The sequence below is a fragment of the Pan troglodytes genome, chromosome 18 (genome assembly GCF_028858775.2).
Source record: "Pan troglodytes isolate AG18354 chromosome 18, NHGRI_mPanTro3-v2.0_pri, whole genome shotgun sequence".
Taxonomy (NCBI): domain Eukaryota; kingdom Metazoa; phylum Chordata; class Mammalia; order Primates; family Hominidae; genus Pan; species Pan troglodytes.
The window spans coordinates 30,406,447-30,425,619 of record NC_072416.2 but is presented as its reverse complement, the minus strand read 5'-3'; the positions used below and the strand labels follow the sequence as shown (position 1 = coordinate 30,425,619).

The window sequence follows — 19,173 nt, the reverse complement described above, 5'->3', positions numbered from 1 at the left end:
AATAAGGCTGGACCCTGTTGACTTCCAAGTCTTGTTGGGGAGACAGACCCAAGCCATTCGTGCACTGTGTGGCCAGAGCTTGAAGGGGGTCAATGCAGGGTGCGGGATAGCAGGGCATGGTGCCTCATCCCACTCAGGATGACATGGGGTGCAGGAAAGGGAAAGCAGGAAGGGGGACTTAGCCAGGGTGATACCCCTTGGCAGGACCTCCAGGGCTATCATGATGATACCTGCATTTGATTACGGAAACAGCCAGCAAGAAGAACTCAGTCCCCTAGATCTAATCACAATATCTCACCTTTGTGCATGTTCTCAGGACTTTGCACTTATTCACTCATTTAACCCTAAATACAGGCCCATTTTACAGACAAGGAAACTGAGGCCCAGGAGGTTAAGACCATGGCTTACTCAATACACAGCTAGAAAGTAGCAAAGCTGGGATTTGAACCCGGCCGGTCTGACCTCATCGCCCACACCCTGGACCGCTAGGTGATGTCAGTCAGCAGCTTCATTGGTTGGGCAGGGTACTGAGGATGTGGGGTGCCTCCAGACATGGCCTCGGTCCTCATGGAGCTCATGGTCTAGAGAAGCAGCCGATCAAATGAGTATGGAAATGATGCCGTCTCAGAATTCGGCCTCTTAGCTGCTAGTGGGTTTTCAGCCAAGAAAATATTTTGGAAATGCCTGGACGAGTTTTGCAATATTTCTGCGGGGAGCAGCTGCTCAGATCCTGCGATGGGCTGACTTGCCGGCAGGAGGAACGGGGGAGGCGGGATGTCAGGGAGCCGGCATTATTAAACACTTACTGTGTGCAGGTCTGTGCTAAGCACTTCTCTGCCATCTCATTTGATGGCTGATCCAGCCCTGAGAAGCAGGGATTCTTCTTCTAGAAATACAGTGCTGTAAGGCAAATCAGCTTTGCTGGGATCTCTGGTTCACTCGGCAATAAAACTCAGCTTGGCATTTAGATCTTGCTCCTTACCCTGGGAGAGAGGCCACTCCTTCTCAGGCTCCCAACCCCGTAGGCCTCTTCCCCATCTCCCATTCTGCCCCAGCCAACCTGACCTTCCTCTTTCTTGAACACGCAAAACTCATTCCCTTGGTAGGACCCTTGCACTTGCTGTTCTCTCTGCCTGGATGCTCTCCCTCTAAATCATGGCGTGGCTGACTTCGTCTCATCTTTAAGTCAGCTGAAAGGCCGCTTCCTCCGAGAAGCCTTCCCTGATCTGCACCAGCTTCCCCAGTCATCCCCATATCACCGGGTTCTCTTTTCTTCCTAGCATTTGTCCCTCTCCGAAATGATCTTTTATGTTCACATGCTTGGTTTTCGTTTTGCTGCCTCTCTCCACCAAGTGCCATGAGAACAGGCGCCTTGTGTGTTTTGTTCCTGTGTATATCCCAAGAGTCTAAACTAGTGTGTGGCACATAATAGGTGCTTAAGTGTTGGCTGTCAACCTCCAAGTTTCTCTCACCACCTCCCATCTGAGAAGCCACTTTTATATTAGCAATTACATAAACTTCTGGTTATCCTAACTGTCCCCAAAGATGTTATTCTGGGGGGCTACTGTGATATGGATTCGGCTATAATTTTTTTTTCCTGAGGAAGTTGCTTTTGAAACCTGCCTTTGGGGCTTTGTGGCGCCACCAGCCAGCTCAGGAGCACATCAGATGTGACATTTGATGGAGGCGATGTTTCCATATGGCCCAGGTGTCTGCATCTTCCTTTCAGGGGCGACTGAGGTTTGCAGTTGATTGCAGCTGTCAAGTTCAATGCCTGAGACAAGGTTTTGATTTTGCCAGGTGTATCTGTAAGGCTGGGCTCCATGAGAGGCTGTCGCATGCTGGGCGCGGAGGTGGCTTCTGGGAGCTCCATCTAGATGGGTCTGCTGCCCTCAAAATAGCAGAGGGAATTTCAAGAAAGAATTTTTCTGGACCCAGAGCAACTTGGCATTTTTATTAGATCAAAATCAAATCCAATAGAGTCCTGCTCGAGTTGCTTCCTTTATTAAAATGGAAACAGACAGTATTTCTGAAATAAATATCAATGCCAATTTGCGGGGAGCGCAGATGGCACACAGCTTGGAGACATCTGAGACCTCAGCATTGGGGGTCGAGAGATCCAAGCCAACAGGAGCATCAGAGACACATGGAGGGCTCGTTAAAGGATGGACTACAGGGCCCCACCCTCAGAATTTCTGATTCAGGAGGTCTGGCGGGGGACCCAGGGTTCCGCAGCTCTAAGTTCTCCACGATGCTGATGCTGCTGATCTACAGACCAAATTTGCAGTTGTCCTCAACCCTCGGCCAATACCTGTCCCTTTGAAGCTACTGCCAGAAGCCAGTCTGCATTTTGTCGCTTGCTTGGGCTATTCAGCAACTTCTAGATGGAAATTGCTGCTTCTAGGGCCAATTCCTTTCCAATCCATCCTCCGAAGACATAAACTTGATCATGTCTTCCCCAGTCCTTCCTAGCTCTAAAACCTCCTATAACAGCAGCTCTAGTAGGGATCTGGCTCGGTGCCCGCCCCCTTCACAAGTTCCCATGAGGCCTTCTCTCGCCTTCCCCTCCTGCATCATCATTTTTATTTCCATCACTTGTTCCTCTCTGAGCCCTTCTTTGCTCACTTGTTTTTCTGTTTTTGTTTTGTTTTGTTTTGTTTTTTGAGATAAGGTTGTGCTCTGTCACCCAGGCTGGAGTGCAGTGGTGTGATTATAGTTCACTGCAGCCTTGATATCCTGGGCTCAAGGGATCCTCCCACCTCAGCCTCCTGAGTAGCTGAGATTGCAGGCACATGACAGACGTGGGTAATTTTTTTTATGTTTCCAATTTTTTTTGTAGAGATGGAGTCTTGCTATGTTGCTCAGGCTGGTCTCGAACTCCTGGCCTCAAGTAATAATCCTCCTGCCTTGGACTCCCAAAGTGATGAGATTACAGGCGTGAGCCGCCAAGCCCAGTTAATTTTTTTTTTTTTTGGTAGAGATGGGGTCTTGCCCAGGCCGGTCTCGAAATCCTGGCCTCCAGCAATCCTCCCGCTTCAGCCTTTCAAAGTGCTGGGATTACAGGCATGAGACACCACGCCCGGCCTGCTCCCTTGTTTATGTCCAGCCTCTCCTCAGTGAAATGGAAATGTCACCAGCACAGGGACCTTGTTGCTGCATTCACTGTGACATCCCCAGGGCCTAGCACACAGTAGGTCACCAGTATGTTTCTGGTGCATGATTTAGCTCACTTAGTCCTCAGGAGCTGTGTGCTGTGAGTAGTATTTCTATTTTACAAGGGAAAATACTTGGGTTCTGAAAGGTAATGTCACTTGTCCTTTGGGGACAAGCTTGTGACCTTGGGGTCACAAGCCTGTCTGACTCCAAGCTAAAGCTATGACATGGTTCTTCTACTTTATGCCCACTTCTGTCCAAGGCAGTGGTACCACAACCGTGCCTAACCCTAAGAAACACTTGGGGCAGGTGTCAAAATAGACTGCCCTCCAGAGCCCAATTCCTCAGTGTGGGACAGGCAAGGAATCTGTAGCTGAGAAGTGTCATGATAAGGCAGAAACCCTTGGGGTGCATGGGGTTTAGGGGGCCCTGCTGGGCATTCTACACCTGCCACCAAGCAACTTCTGCAGCTGCGATGCTCCATGCCTTACCCCTTCATCCCCATGTGCTCTGCTTTCAGGCCATACCCGTCCACTTGCCTCCCTGAAACCACAATATTGCTAGGTTTTTCACACTTCCTGAAGAACCTCATCCGCCTGCCAAGGACCTATTTCACACCCTGTTCTTTCTGCATGAAATGCTGTGCCCCCTTCCTCCACTGGGCAGAAAACCAACCCTACCAGTGGAATTGGGAGCTTTTGCAAGGGCTTTCAAAATCTAGCTCAACTGTCTGGGAACGGCCCCCAGCCCCCTCCCCAGCTCCTGGCAGAGGGGAACACGTTCGTCTCCGCCTTTCACTCTCCTGGTGTTTGTCTGTGAGCCAAATTTTTATAATGTCTATGAGCCCAATCTTTGTGTTTTTAAATGTTTTAATTGTTATAGGTTCAGGGGGTACAGGTGCAGGTTTGTTACATGGATGTATTGCATAATGCTCAGGTTGGGCTTCTGATGTGTCTGTCACCTGAATAGTGAACAACGTACCCTGTAGGTAATTTTTCAACCCTTACCCCACTCCCATCCTCCCCCTGTGGAGCACCCAGTTTCTGGTATTTCCCTCTCTATGGCCGTATGTGCTTGTTGTTCAGCTCCTACTTACAAATGAGAACATGTGATACTTGATTTTTTGTTTCTGAGTTATTTCACTTAAGAGCTGGCCTCCAGCTCTATCCATGTTGCTACGAAAGACAGGATTTCATTCTCTCTCTCTCTCTCTCTTTTTTTTTTTTGAGATGGAGTCTCACTCTGTCACCCAGGCTGTGGTGCAGTGGTGCAATCTCGGCTCACTGCCAGCTCCACCTCCTGGGTTAACACCATTCTCCTGCCTCAGCCTCCCGAGTAGTTGGAACTACAGGTGCCCACCACCACGCCTGGCTAATTTTTTATATTTTTAGGAGAGATGGGGTTTCAGCGTGTTAGCCAGGATGGTCTCGATCTCCTGACCTCGTGATCCACCCGCCTCGGCCTCCCAGAGTGCTGGGATTACAGGCGTGAGCCACCGAGCCCGGCCTTTTTTTTTTTTTTTTTTTTGAGATGGAGTTTTGCTCTTGCTGCTCAGGCTGGAGTGCTGTGGTGCAATCTTGGCTCACTGCAATCTCTGCCTCTCGAGTTCAAACAATTCTCCTGCCTCAGCCTCCCAAGTAGCTGGAATTACAGGCACCTGCTACCACACCAAGCTAATTTATGTATTTTTAGTAGAGACAGGTTTTCACCATGTTGGCCAGACTGGTCTTGAACTCCTGACCTCAGGTGATCCACCCGCCTCAGCCTCCCAAAGTGCTGAGATCACAGGCACGGCCACTGCACCCGGCAGATATCATTGTTTTTTAATGGCTGCATAGTTTTAAATCTAATTATCTGTTGATGAGAGCCCAACCTTTGGAGTGAAGCTGGCTAGATTCAAGTCTCAGCAGTGAGGCCTTGAAACAATGACTTAATTTATCTGGACCTTGGTTTCCTCACCTGTAAAATGGGGATAATAATGGCACCTAACTCGTATTTTTGAGGATTAAATGAGTCCATGGACAGGAAGCACATTGAATGGTTCCTGGCACACAGCAGGAGTGGGAAGCATGTCTGGTCTTGTCATCTCTTCATATGTGTGCCTGTGAGCACCCCGGGGGAGGGCCGCATCTCACTCACGTCTGTAAACCCAGCAGCCAGTGTGGAGGGTGACACACAATACCTGCCCAACACATGTCTAATAAAGGACTGAGGAATCAGGGGCCCTGGGGAGAGGTGGCAGGTGCAGTGGACTTTGTCTCATCCCAAGGGCGAGAAAGAGACAAAGAGAATGTTATGGCTCAGAAACGTGGAATCCCTGAGGATGACCCCAGTGGAGAGATAGATGGCCCCCATTCAATCTCCTAAAACAGCCTGCCTGAGGTAGACCAGAAGACACAAACTTCCCTCCATACGGGTCCATCCCACTCAAGCCTGCCCTTCCTCCTGAGCCCTCCACCGTTCACTCATTCTGCAGACACGTGCTTTCAACACTGTGCCTGGGACTATGCTGATGCAGGGATGCAACTGTGAGGGAAAGCAGAGCTGGCCTTTGTCCTCCTGTGACACATGCCTCAAAGGCAAGATGAGGAGAAAACCAGTAAACAGATATTCCCATATATGATGACACCTCTGAAGCCCTCTCATGGTAGAGATTTGTGGACCTAGAAGAGCAATGACAGTGTCACTAGCTGACAGGTTTCCAAAGCCCGATTTCTTAGCGCCATCCCTGATTCATTTTCCACCACTCTTCAAGCTTCCTTTCTTTCTGGAGGGCAGAGGTCAAGGTTGGGCAGCCAGACAGTTGGCTTTGGGCGGACCTGTGAGTCCTATAGAGAGAGGCTTTCAGCACCTCGGACAGCGGCTGGGTGATTGGCCGGAAGGAACTTCCCTGTAAAGGGATCCAGCTGATCTGTGCCAAGCTGGGCTACTGTAGGGTCAGGAGCATCAATACCTGCCACCTGTTACCCTCACTCTGCCAGCTGCAGAGAGACCTTGAGCAAGTCAGTTTCCCTCTAAGTGCCTCAGTTTCCCGAGCTGTACATTTGTGGTGGCATTGACGTTCCTGGTCTTGAAGGGCCCTCCCAACCCAATGAATCCATTTTGGAACAGTAGATGTGATTTAATTCAATTCAGCAATTATGTCTGATTCCCGGATCTTGGTGGCTTAGAGAGGGTTCAAGACAGTGATTCTTCACTGAGGGAGGTGGGAGATAGGGCTGGAGGAGATCTGATGTTAAATATGTTCATGTTTTGATATCTGGATTTAAAAGGGAAGAGAAATCACACCTTTGGGGAACCTCCTGTGGTCAAATACTCTGCTAACCTTGGGAGGTTCCCAGAAAATGGAAACCACAGTACCTGCTACCACCCTCTGAGTGGGGCCTTGACAAATCTTTTCCCACCCATGGGCCTTGGTTTCCCCATTTGTGAAGAGAGGCTTTCAAACCCAACCCGCTTCTAGTGCTTCCAGAACCGTGTTCTTTCCACGTCTGTCTGTGTCTGAGATTGGACGGTGAAGGGCTTCTCTGCAGGGTGCCTGCTGGGCCTGCCAACTCCTTTGTAGCTTTCATCCATTTGCAGGCTCAGAGAGGTGAAGTTGCTTGTCAGAAGCCACATGGCTTAAAAAAAATTCACACAATTTGCAAGCAGTGGAGGCTGGGTTTGAACCTTTGGCTGTTAGACCGAAGTACGGTCTCCCCAGCCCCCTGCCATCACCTGAGCCTTCACCCAAAAGAGGAGAGTTTGAGCAAAAACCCTTTTCATACTGTACAGAAGCTCAGAGCAGGTAGAGCAGGTGCATCCCAAGCGCAGGAATCACTCTCTCCCCTTCCTCCATGGTTTCTTCATTTGTTTAAAAAGAAAAAAAAAAGAGTCAGTTTGGGACTTGCTCTGTGCTGGGCCAGGGGCTGGGGAATCAGGGCTCCAAGATGAAGCAGACCCTGGCCCTGCTCATAAAGCTGTCTCCCATCCCCAGGTTCGTTGGGGAGACCCATGCTGACCTGGCTATTACGACACAAAGTGATGAGTTCGGCGAGAGAGTTATGCAGGCTGCTGAAGGGCACAGGGAAAGGAGCAAAGCCTCCATTTTCCAAATGCTGCCTGCTCTAGGAAGCATTCTACAGGGCCATGGAATGCTTCCCAGAGCAGGAAGCATTTGAAAAAATCAGGGAGTCAACAGCTGGAGAAGAGCAGGGAAGGGCGCTCCCACCTAGGGGATCAGCCTATGCAAAGCCATGGAACAGAATCATGGAACGAAGACACAGGCTGGGATCTGCCTCTCGTGGGCTGAGTGCAGCCTGAGAAATGCTCTTTGGCCCACAGATTGTTGAAAATACATTTGAAACCTTAATTGTCATCATATAAAAGCCAGGAGGTTTTGTTTCGAGATCCAGATTTTCAGTTTCTTTGAAAGTTTTGGGCCGGGCGCGGTGGCTCAAGCCTGTAATCCCAGCACTTTGGGAGGCTGAGGCGGGTGGATCATGAGGTCAGGAGATCGAGACCATCCTGGCTAACACGGTGAAACCCTGTCTCTACTAAAAGTACAAAAAAATTAGCTGGGCGTGGTAGCAGGTGCCTGTAGTCCTAGCTACTTAGGAGGCTGAGGCAGGAGAATGGCGTGAACCCGGGAAGCGGAGCTGGCAGTGAGCCGAGATCGCGCCACTGCACTCCAGCCTGGGCAACAGAGCGAGACTCCATTTCAAAAAAAAAAAAAAAAGAAAGTTTTGAAGATCCAGCTGGGCATGGTGACTCACACCTGTAATTCCAGGGCTTTGGGAGGCTGAGGCAGGAAGATAACCTGAGGTCAGGAGTTCAAGACCAGGCTGTGGAACATAGCGAGACCCCATCTCTACAAAAAATAAATAAATAATTAGCCAGGGATGGTGATGTGCACCTGCAGTCACAGCTACTCAGAAGACTGAGGCAAGAGGATTGTTTAAACCTAGGAGCTCGAGGCTGCAGTGAGCCATGATGGCGCCACTGCGCTCCATCTTGGGTGACAGAGTGAGACCCCATCTCAAACAAACAAACAAACAAACAAACAAAAAAACAGTTTAGGAAGATCTGAGCCCACATTCTCCTTGGTAACAATTGGCACTGTCTCTGACTCACCTCATCCATTTACATTGCCTGCTTGGGCCCACAAGACATTTTGAGTTGAGATTCCCAATCTACAGCACAAGGCCTGGGAGAGAAGAGAAGTGGTTGGGGGTCCCTGGTGGGCTGCTGGAGTGTTCCCCTCTTTATACACACACCTTAAATGGCTCTGAGCCCCGAGTGCCTCCTGGGTAGCCAGAGAAAGGGAGGAGGGCCCCAGTCCTCAGCATCTTGCCCTCTGCATCCAGGGGACAGACAGACTGATTTTAACTCAGGGAAGGACAGGGATTGTGGCCTTTCCTTTTCCTTAAAAAATACACTATCACTTTCTTTCTGTTCTGATGATCTCTCCATGGCTCTGCTTTTCAGCCACTGTACAAGCAGCTAAAATTATGCCTAAATGCTTATTTAGAAAAACAATCATACCTTTCCATGCACCAAATATTTGCTTCTAGATTAAAAAAAAAAAAACAAAACCCAAACACCTCTATCTTGGCAGCCAACACTTCCAAAGTATGCAATGGTTTCCAAGACTGAGGCCAAAACAAATGTGTTTTTCTGAAGCCAAATGATTCCAAAATGTTTGCAAAATGTTTCCCACCCCTTAATAAATATAGTAAAACTTGCAAAACACTAACATTAAGGAATATTAAAAGCAGAAAGAAAAAAGTGAAAGCCAAAAAAATTACCCCCCACCCCAGCTATGGACACAACCATCTTCCTCTTTGACTCTTGTCTTGCAGCCTTGTTATTAGAAAGACTCTCCTGATAATGAGAGCTGCTTTGAGGATGGAGAAGGAACAAGGAGATCTCCATCCTTAGAGGCATGCAAGTAGGAGCTTGGCCTCACTAGGAATTCCCACCTCAATGGGCTTTCTGCCAAGAGCCTGTCTGACCCTAAAGTATGACAAGTATGTCTGAGAATCAGAGTAGGAAAATGAAATTATACGGATCACATTTTTTTTAATGCTGAAATTTGGAATCAGGAGGAAAGTAATTCAATCCAGCTCTATCATAGCTGTGACTTCTAAAGCATCTACTAATCCTTACAGAGCCTCGGCTCCCTCATCTGTAAAATGGGCAGAACTACCTCTGGAGCTGCACATGCTCAGGAACTGTTTGTTTTCCTCCTTCCCCCCTTCACTCCCAGCCCCACTCCACCACACCAACCCTCTCCCTTAGTTTTGCACCTTCCAGCTCCACCTCCACTGGTCCACAGGGGTGCATACATTCTGGGCTCAGTCATTGCTCCCCTGGGCTTGGGGTCTAACGGGGGTGATGCTGGCAGAGTGTGCGCTGAGGGTGGGTGCTCTGGGATGAGGGAGATCCCTGAGTGCCAGGGGGAGGATGTCAGAGGGGGCTTCCTGGAGAGCTGAAACTCCAGCTGGGTCTTGATTTGATTCGGCGGGAGGTACAAGGACATTTTAGGCCACAGCATGAGATGGGAATGATTCTGGTGCGCTAGAAAGACTTTGAAGAGACACTTGAGGGGTGACAAGGGAGTGATCTTCCAAAAATTGCCAAAAACACGAAGGAGTGAGAGTGGCAGAGGGGAAGAGCCTTTCCAGCCCTTCCCCTTGTCCAGTCCACTAAGCGTGGTAGACAGTGGCAGGTGCCCCCTGCCTCGGTGCCCAGAGAGTTTCTCAGAGTCAGCTTAGGGCACACCCATGTCCACACACACAGTTTCTGGGGTCCAGCAAGGACTTGGGGACCTAGGAGACATCTGCTCTTGTTCCCTTTCTAATATGCCTACACAACAGCTCCTGAACACATATAAGGCAAATGGGGTGCTCAAGGAGGCCTGCTTGGGGGCAGATGGCAAGGTGGGGAGACAGCTGCAGGATGACAGGATGGTGGTGGATGATGGCTGCACAAGTAGGTGGATTTGCTGAGGGGTGGGTGGTGGAAGGGAAGGATGGAGGGAAAATGGGTGGGCAGATGGCAGGAGTGGGGGCATGGCTTTATGTGAGGTGAGTGAACGTGACTGCAGGGGGTGCTGTCGTGGCTGTCAGGTGGGCATGGGGTGGATAAGGGGATGTTTTGGGTGTAGGTGGATGTGTACATGTAAAGGTGTGTTATTGGGTGGTAGGAGGATGGTTGGGTTACTGGGTGGTAGGAGGATGGCTGGGGGAGTGGTGCACCTGTTGGCAGGTGTGAGGTGCATGAGCGGGTTCTGGGCTGTGGGTTGGAGAGGGTGTGAGCAGAGTCGTGGATACATTGGTGGCTTGATAAGTGGATGGCAGCAAATATTGGCAGATACGTGACTAGGTCACAGGTGTGTTGGTGAACTGGTGGGTGACTGGGTGGCTGACAGGGGAGGGATGGGTGGAGAGCTGGTGGTGTTGGGCATGGATCGGTAGACAGAAGGCATGATGGGCAGAAGGCCTAGTAAATGAGGGTGAGTGATGGATGTGTGGGTGGGGGGCGGTGGGTAGACAGGATGTGGGTGGAGGAAGGTGGCTTTCAGCACTGACCGCCTTGTCTCCTGGCAGGACACCAGCCACACATGGCGGATTCCTGGCCCCGGAGCTCCGCACAGGAAGCACCAGAGCTGAACCGACAGTGCTGGGTCTTGGGGCACTGGGTGTGACCAAGACCTCAACCTGGCCCGCGGACCTCAGGCCATCGCTGGCACCAGCCCCTGCTGCAAGACCACCAGAGTGGTGCCCCCAGAACCCTGGCCTGTGTGCCGTGAACTCAGTCAGCCTGCGTGGGAGATGCCAGGCCTGTCCTGCCCATCGCTGCCTGGGTCCCAGGGCCTTGGAAAAGGGGCCAGGGCAGGCCCAAGGGAATGCACAGGGCTGCACAGAGTGACTTTGGGACAGCAGCCCCGGACTCTTGCCATCATCACATGAGACCTGCTGGGCACAGCTGCGATGCCAGGAGACACATGGCCACTGGCCACTGAATGGCTGGCACCCACAAGCCAGTCAGGTGCCCAGAGGGGCAGAGCCCTTTGGGGGGCAGAGAGTGGCTTCCTGAAGGAGGGGGCAGTGGTGCAGGCACTGCAGGGGTGTCACACAGCAGGCACACAGCAGGGGCTCAATAAATGCTTGTTGAACTTGTTTTCTTGCGGTGTATGGAGGCCAGTTGCTCTGTGGGCTGTGGCTGCCCTGTCATTGCCCCACCCCATTACTCCTCAAGGAGGCTGAAGGTGACAGCAGAGACTGTGCAGAGGCCAGGGCCAGACACTGCAGGGTGGCAGGGAGGGAGCACAGAGCCCAGACTGGACACAGGCTGGCAGGGCTGCCTTGGATTCCAGAGAGTGGGCAAGGCAGGGGCCAGGCAAGCAAGAGATGTGGGGCGAGCAAGAAGTGGGCCCCCAAACCCAAGCCCTAAGCAGGGAGGGTGAAGAAGCCACATTTCTCTTCAGAGCTCAGCAACATCACACCACCCTGACCCTGAGGAGGCTTTACCCTGTGCCTAGCACCACCTTTACAGAAAATCCCAGGGCTTAGATGCCTGGAGAAACAGATTCCTATTATAAAGAGGAGGAAAATTAGGGTCACAGAGATGAATGAAGTAACTTGCCTGTGATTACAGAGCTAGCAAATGGCAGAGATGGGGTTTGAATCAGGACTCCTGACTCCAAGTTCAGTCATTTCCCAAGAGGCCTTATTCCTTCCCAGAAGAATTTCTAGAGCTTTTCCCCACGTAGAATACATTCTTCTCCTTTATCCTTCCATCCTTCCATCCATCATCCATCACTCATCCAGCCATTATCCATCATCCATCCATCCATTCATCATTTGTCCCTCCATCTATCATTCGTCCATCTATTATCCACCCATTCATCATCTATTATCCATCCATCATTCATCATCCATCCATCATTCATAATTCATCTTTCCACTCATCCATCCATCATTCATTCATCCATCTTTCCATCCATCCATCATCTATCCATTCATCCATCCATTTGACATCCATCCACTCATTCATCAGCTATCCATCATCTATCCATCCATCCATCCAGCATCTATCACTCATCCAGCTATTGTCCATTATCCATTCATCCATTTTTCATTCATCCCTCCATCATCATTAATCCATTATCCACCCACTCATCATCTATTATCCATCTATCGTCCATCAACCATGCATCCTTCATCATCCATCCATCCATCCTTCATCCATCCATCCACCCATCCATCCATCATCTGTCCGTCCATTATCTATCCATTCATCCATCCATTCATCATCCACCCACCTATTCATCAGCTATCTATCCATCATCCATCCATCCATCATCCATCCATCCATCCATCCATCCATCCATCCATCATCTATCCATTCATTGTCTATGCTTTCATCCATCCATTCATCATCCATCCACCTATTCGTTAGCTATTTATCCATTATCCATTCCTCCATCTATCCATCATCCATTCATCCCTTATCCATTCAACCATTATGCATTTCCTCATTTATCCATTATTTATCCTTCCATCCATCATCCATCATCTTTCCATCCACTATCTATCCATTCATCCATCTATCCATCATCCATCCATCCTTTATCCATCATTCATCAGCCATCATCCCTCCATCTATCCATTATCCATCATCCACTCATCCATTCATCCCTCCATCTGCCCATTATCCATCAACCCTCCATCCATCCGTTATCCGTCATCCACACATCCATTCATCCCTCCATCTGCCCATTATCCATCAACCATCCATCCATCCATTATCCATTTCTGCATTATCCATTTATTCTTTATCCATTCATTCATCTATTCATCATCTATCCATCCATTATCCATACACCTATCTATCATCCATCCATTCCTTCATCTATCCATCATCCATCAATTATCCATCCGTTCATCCATCCATCTATCCATCTTCTATTGATTGCTTGTCATCCTTCCTTGTATCAGACTTCCATCCATCCTCCTTCCATGCGTCACACATCCTCATTACTCAACCATCCAGCTGTGCATCCATCTATTCACTGATAGAGTTCACTGTGCCCCTACTATGTGCCAAGCACTGTGGTAGGCACTTGAGGTGGGATGCTGGAGCATCCAGAGAGGGCATCTATTGTCATGAGCCTGGGTTCAGATTCCACCTTCTCCACTTGTGACCTTGGGCGAGTTACTTGACCTTTCTGTGCCTGTTTCCTCATCCATTAAATCCGGATAATCATTATACCTACCTCTTCAAGCTGTTGTGCAAATTAAATGAGCTAACATATTTGAAGTGTCTAGAACAGAGCCTGGCACAAGTAAACACTTTGTGGGTGTTTACTAACAGGACAACAAGGGGAAATCGGGGCTGTGGGAGCTGTAGTCTAGGGAGGCTCCTTTGAGAAAATGATGTCTAAACCAAGACATGAAGATTGTCTGGGCATCAGCCAGGCAAGAGTATAGCAGGGAAAGAAAGTACATTAGAGGACTTTAAAATAGTCCCAATGGCAGGTGTGGAGAGCAGGGAGGTCAGGAGGCAGTTGTGGGAAATTAGGCGTCAGAGGGCAGTGGAGCCAGGCCAGGAGGAGCTGGAAACCTTCTTAGGGAGCTTAGAGTTTACCCTGGGGCAATGAGGAGTGGGCAGTGAGATGCTTTTAGCAGACTGGGATGCGCCTGGGTGTACATTTGAGGGAGATCACCGTAGCTATGGGCACAGAATAGTTGTGGGAGATGCTTCTCCCTTCCTCATCCCTCTTACACTCAAGAAAGAGAAGAAAGTGGTCTGGCTTAGGAAAGTTGCCCTGGGGAGGGGACCATGCGGGCAGATTCAGGAACCAATTAGGAGGGAATAGACTGAGTGGGAGAAGAGGAAAGTTGGTGACGACTCTCAGGTTACAGGGTCAGCTTGGGGGATAGGGAAGATGGAGACGTCGTGGTTCAGATGTCTTGAGTCTCAGGGGCTCAGGGGAGAGCCAGCTGGAGGTTTGTGCTCATTCATTCACGCATTGATTCATCAAGCGAACAATTTGTTAATTCACTTTCCATTCATTCAGTAAATATTAATGACCTACTAGGTGGGGCTTAAGGCGGGGCTGGAAATGGGCCTGGGAGAGCAATTATGGTCCAGCTCTACTGAGGCCTTGAATGTCAGAACAAGGAATTTGGGCTTTGGCCTCATGCAAGAGAGGGCGGCTGCCATATATGGGCCTGGGCAGGGACAGATCTGACAGGGATCTAGCCCTGGCCACCAGGCATCTAGGAGCTCTTGTTCTCACCCGGGGTCCTTCTGAAGTTGGCGAGTGGACCGCAGGAGGTCCAGGAGATGATTGTAGTTGACACATGGGCAAAATTTTAATCTATTTTAATAGTTATGTTTATGTAAATGTGTATTAGAAAAAAATGTACAGTGGGCACATCAGTGCTATGACTTCACAGACGTTACTGCTTAGGATGAAACCAAAATAGGCATTTAAGTAAAAGAAAAAAAGAGTTGGCTTAAAGAAAAATATTAAATAAACAATCGTGCAAGTGGTATGTGGTTATGATATGCGGACAGCTTGAGCGACAGCCATTGTCACGGGGCAAGGGAGAGAGGTCAGAGGCTCCCAGGGCCACTGAGCTTCAAGTCCTCTGGTCTCCTTCTGGGCACCTCCTGGGCAGGGGCTGAGAACCAGCTGTCTGTCAGTTTCATGGAGCCTGCAGCAAGAAAGCTGCTGGTTAGATAAGAGGCAGGCTGGGTGAGTAATTCCAGTGGGTTTACTACGAGTTCGTATGAGAGTTGTCTTTATGCAGGGAGCGAATGCCAGTGTCTGCCTGAATCTGGAAGGTGGGAGTCACCATCTGGTTTGAAGGCAGGGGGTGCCTGGTTGAGCACCCAGAGGCCTGGATGGGAAAGAAAAGGCCCCTCCACCCACCTCCGCAGACAGCTTTCCCAGCTACCCCTCCCCTGCGCTGCCCTGAGCAGACAGGCTCCAACCATGAAGAGAATGGCTGTGTGTGTGTCTTTGGTCTTGACACCCATATATATCGACGTGACCCACAGCCCAAAGCGCTTACACGACCTCGTTCTGCCCTGGGCACCTGCGTCCCGTGTCTCTGTATCCACACGCCTTGGGCTCGTGTGTACATGCCAACCTTACCGTGGCCCAGTCACACATACCCATGATCATCAGAGGCTGACTTTGGCTCGAAGTGCTGACCCTACCCCCCTGGCCCCCCACAACACGTTGATATTGCTCAAGTGTGAGTCAGCACCTTATATGTACCTAGGAGCTAACTGCATGTTCACTGCTCATCCACACTGTGTGTTCTGTTGACCTTGTGCACACACGCTCATGCGTGCTTCTGCTGGCTCTGGACGAAATACCACACATGTGCTAATGCTGAACAAACATGCTCATGATACACACGTGGCCCTGGGCACACACCTGTGTCTGCACATGCTCTGTGCTTCTCTTGTTGCTTGTTGGCCCATGTCACCCCCTCTCCCCAGGTGCAGAGGGCCCATGAAGCCACAGTCCCTTCTCTGGCCAAGGGCTGATGGGCAGGCCCGGGCCTCCGTGAGTAACTGGGCTGCCTTCCCTCCTTGGCTGGTGGCTGTGATGGGCACGCATCCCCGCCACCCCCGCCAAAGCCAGCCGTCCTGGCCACACACTCGTCTCCCTCGGGTAATGGAAATGTCAGCTTGATTCATGGAGATTCATCTGCGGCAGCCAGGCCTGAAGACGAGGCACGCTGCGGGAGGATCATCCCCTGGGAAGAGCTGCTGCAGCAAGGGTGTCAAGCCCCTGCCTGGGAGGATGTGAGGATGGAAGAAAGCCCCTGAGGCTGTGCAGTTACGCCTGGGTTCAAATCCCGAGGCCACTGCAGACCTGCTATGTGCCTCATTGATCCAAGAAATAGTCATGGAGGGACTGCTGTGTACAGGAACAGAGCTGTGCCCTGGAGTGGCCATGGCGAACAAGAAAGACAGACACTATCTTCACCCTTGTGGAGATTAGATTATTAATAATCCTAAATAAGCTGGGTGTGGTGGCTCACGCCTGTAATCCCAGCACTTTGGGAGGCCAAGGCAGGCAGATCACTTCAGGTCAAGGGTTCGAGACCAGCCTGGCCAACATGGTGAAACCCTGTCTCTACTAAAAATGCAAAAATGAGCCGGGTGTGGTGGCGCACACCTATCATCCCAGCTACTCGGGAGGCTGAGGCAGGAGAATCGCTTGAACCCAGGAGGCAGAGGTTGCAGTGAGCCAAGAGATCAAGCCACTGCACTCCAGCCTGGACGACAGAGCAAGACTCCATCTCTCTCTCTCTCTCTTTCTTTCTCTCTCTCTCTCTCTCACACACACACACACACACTCCTAAATAATAAAATAATCACTTTGTATAGTGAGAGGTGTTATGTAGGTGAACCAAGGAAAGATGTGATTTAGACCAGAGGATGAGGGAGGGCCTCTCGGAAGGACCATTGCAGCACAGAATGAAGGGAGAGAAAGGAGGCAGGAGGCACAGGGTAGGTGGGAGGAACCGTGGGTGCAAAGGCCCTGGGGTTGGAGGAGCACCGTGAGCGCCATGTGGCCATGTGCAGCACTGCATGACAGGACAGAGTGCTTGGAGCTCGGGGCGAGGACATGGGGTCTGCTGGGGTCAGAGACTGTGGGGCTTTGGGGGTTGTGGCAAGGAGTTTGGCCGTCATCTTCATCTTGAAGGCCACAGGAGACACTGATTTAAAAGGCAGGGTTTTAAAAGGCAGACATGATGGGCTGTGCATTTTGGGAGGTTTCTTCTGGCTGTGTGTGGGGCAGGCCTGAGAAATGGGCGGCAGGGCAGAGGCAGGGTGACCAGAGGGGGCTGCAGCAGGGTCCTGCTGGGAGATGGCGGTGGCTTGGGGTGCGCTGGCCCCGGGAATGGAGGGAAGTGGGCGTCTGATCAGTGGCACCCATGGGGCTTGGAGATGAGTGACAGAGCTGGGCCAGGCTCCTGTCTGGGGCTTTGATGCTGTGCAGGCTGGGATGCTGCCGGCCAGATGAGGCCTTGGTGGAAATCAGGAAAAGCTGCTCTCTGAGTGGATGAATTAGAAAAGGGCCCCCTCCCTGCCCCCAAACATGGAAGACGTGGTCCCTGAGCCTCTCCCGGGAGCTGAGCTGTGGGGCACAGAGTGATTGTGCCCGCCCCAGGCCTGGCTGCCGTGGGATTGAGACAAATTCAGCCCAGCCTGGGACCATCAGTCATGAGGAAAAACCAGTCTCCTCCGTGTGGGGATTTACTGCATGGACAGACAGGAAATCGCTGTGCAGGGCCCCTGCCCTGTCCCCAGCACCGCCTGGCTCACGTCACCCTGTAATTGCTCCTTGGGCCACATGTAGTCTTGGACTGACATTGAGCTTCTGCCTTAGGGAAGGCAAGGGGCCAGGCTGATGGCCACAGGCCTGGTAGGGGAGTGGGCAGCTGCCAGGAGTAGCGGGCACCCAGGGTAATGAGGGGTCCTGGGACTCCAGGGGGAGCGGGAGGGGCCTCTGCATGGGAGAAGCTCTGTGATGGGGCCAAGCTGGTGAGTGGGTGCAACATGCCCAGCCGGGTACACCCACTCTTACCCCTTCTTCCCGGCCCTCCTGAGAACTTCTAGGGCATGTGTGTTGGGGGTGGGAGGTGCAGGCAGGATGAACCCAGGGAGAGGAGGCAAGGGAGGAAGAATCCCAGGGGCCAATCAGGGGAGGGAAGGGAATGGATAGGGAAGGGGAAAGAGTTGGCGGAGGAGGGGCAGGGCATCGGGACATCGATCTCTGCTCAGCCAATGGGCTGGCTGCACTAAGGCCAGTGCCCTTTGTGGACCAATCTGCCAAGGCTGGGATGGTGCCCTGGAAATTTGAGAGGGACCGGGTGCGAGGTAGTGCCACGTTGCTCTGGTGAAGATCCCAGACCCAGAAGTCACATCCCAGCCTCCGTCTGATGGTGGATGGAGTTGATGTGAGCACCAGTGGGCCTGGCGCCTGAGAGCTCTGCTCCATGACAGAGGTACTGCTGGTACCACTGCAGCCTGGGTAAGGAAGCCTAGGGCCCAGGGCGTAAGGTCACTTGCCAAGGTCGCACTGTCAGGAAGTGGTTGGTGGAGCCTAGACTGGGACCCTGGCAGCTGGCCCCAGGGTCACTGTGTGTGAGTCCTCACCAGCTTTCTGGGGAGAGTGGTGCCTGCAGCCCAGGTCTCACTGCAACTCACCACTGTGCGCCTTCAGGAGAAACCGCAGCGCATTCGCTCTCAGGATGAGGGCTTAGTGTGTATTGGCTGTTAGGATTTTTTTTTTTTTTTTTTTTTTTTTTTTTTTTTTTTTGAGATGGAGTCTCACTCTTGTTGCCTAGGCTGAAGTGCAGTGGTGCGATCCCGGCTCACTGCAACCTTCACCTCCCAAGTTCAAGCGATTCTCCTGCCTCAGCCTCCTGAGTAGCTGGGATTACAGACGCCCACCACCATGCCTGGCTAATTTTTATATTTTTTTTAGTAGAAATGGAGTTTCACCATGTTGGCAGGCTGGTCTCGAACTCCTGACCTCAAGTGATCCACCTGCCTCAGTCTCCCAAAGTGCTGGGATTACAGGCCTGAGCTGCTGTGCCTGGCCGCTGTTAGGAATTTTGTTGTCATCATCACAGCATATGGTTGTCAAAGGCTGCCCCTGTGGCAGAAGCTGTGAGTGGAGCAGTTTCCCAGAGAGGCTAGGAGACTGGAGTGCTGTCATAAATGCCACACTGCACACGGCAATCTGGGACATGCCCACACAGTCAGGGAGGCACCCCCAGAGCACCTGGGGACATATGCAACATACTGGATGGAGGCTGGCCACCTCTTGCTCTCCCCGGCCTCTGGCCGTCAGAGGCTCAAGTCTCAGGGCCCCAGAGAGCACTGCGCATGCCTGGGAGGCTGGGGTCTCATTGCGAGAGGTCCAGCCTTGCCAGCTCCACGCCCACTGGGCCCCGCAGCACTATCCCCACGTCCCCTCTTCTCCTCCACATTCCT

General features: G+C 51.3%; 1 protein-coding gene across 5 annotated transcripts in view; it reads left to right on the top strand.

Moving 5' to 3' along the window:
- Nucleotides 1–11,316, top strand: part of GSG1L (GSG1 like) — a 285,264-nt gene extending 273,948 nt beyond the window's left edge. For all 5 annotated transcript variants that reach the window (XM_016929683.4, XM_054669115.2, XM_016929682.3 and 2 more), the window contains one exon: nt 10,743–11,316. In XM_016929683.4, coding sequence (XP_016785172.1) covers nt 10,743–10,840 — 98 coding nt within the window. In that variant the 3' untranslated portion in view covers nt 10,841–11,316. The remainder of the gene's footprint in view (nt 1–10,742) is intronic.
- The last annotated feature ends 7,857 nt before the right edge of the window (nt 11,317–19,173 follow it).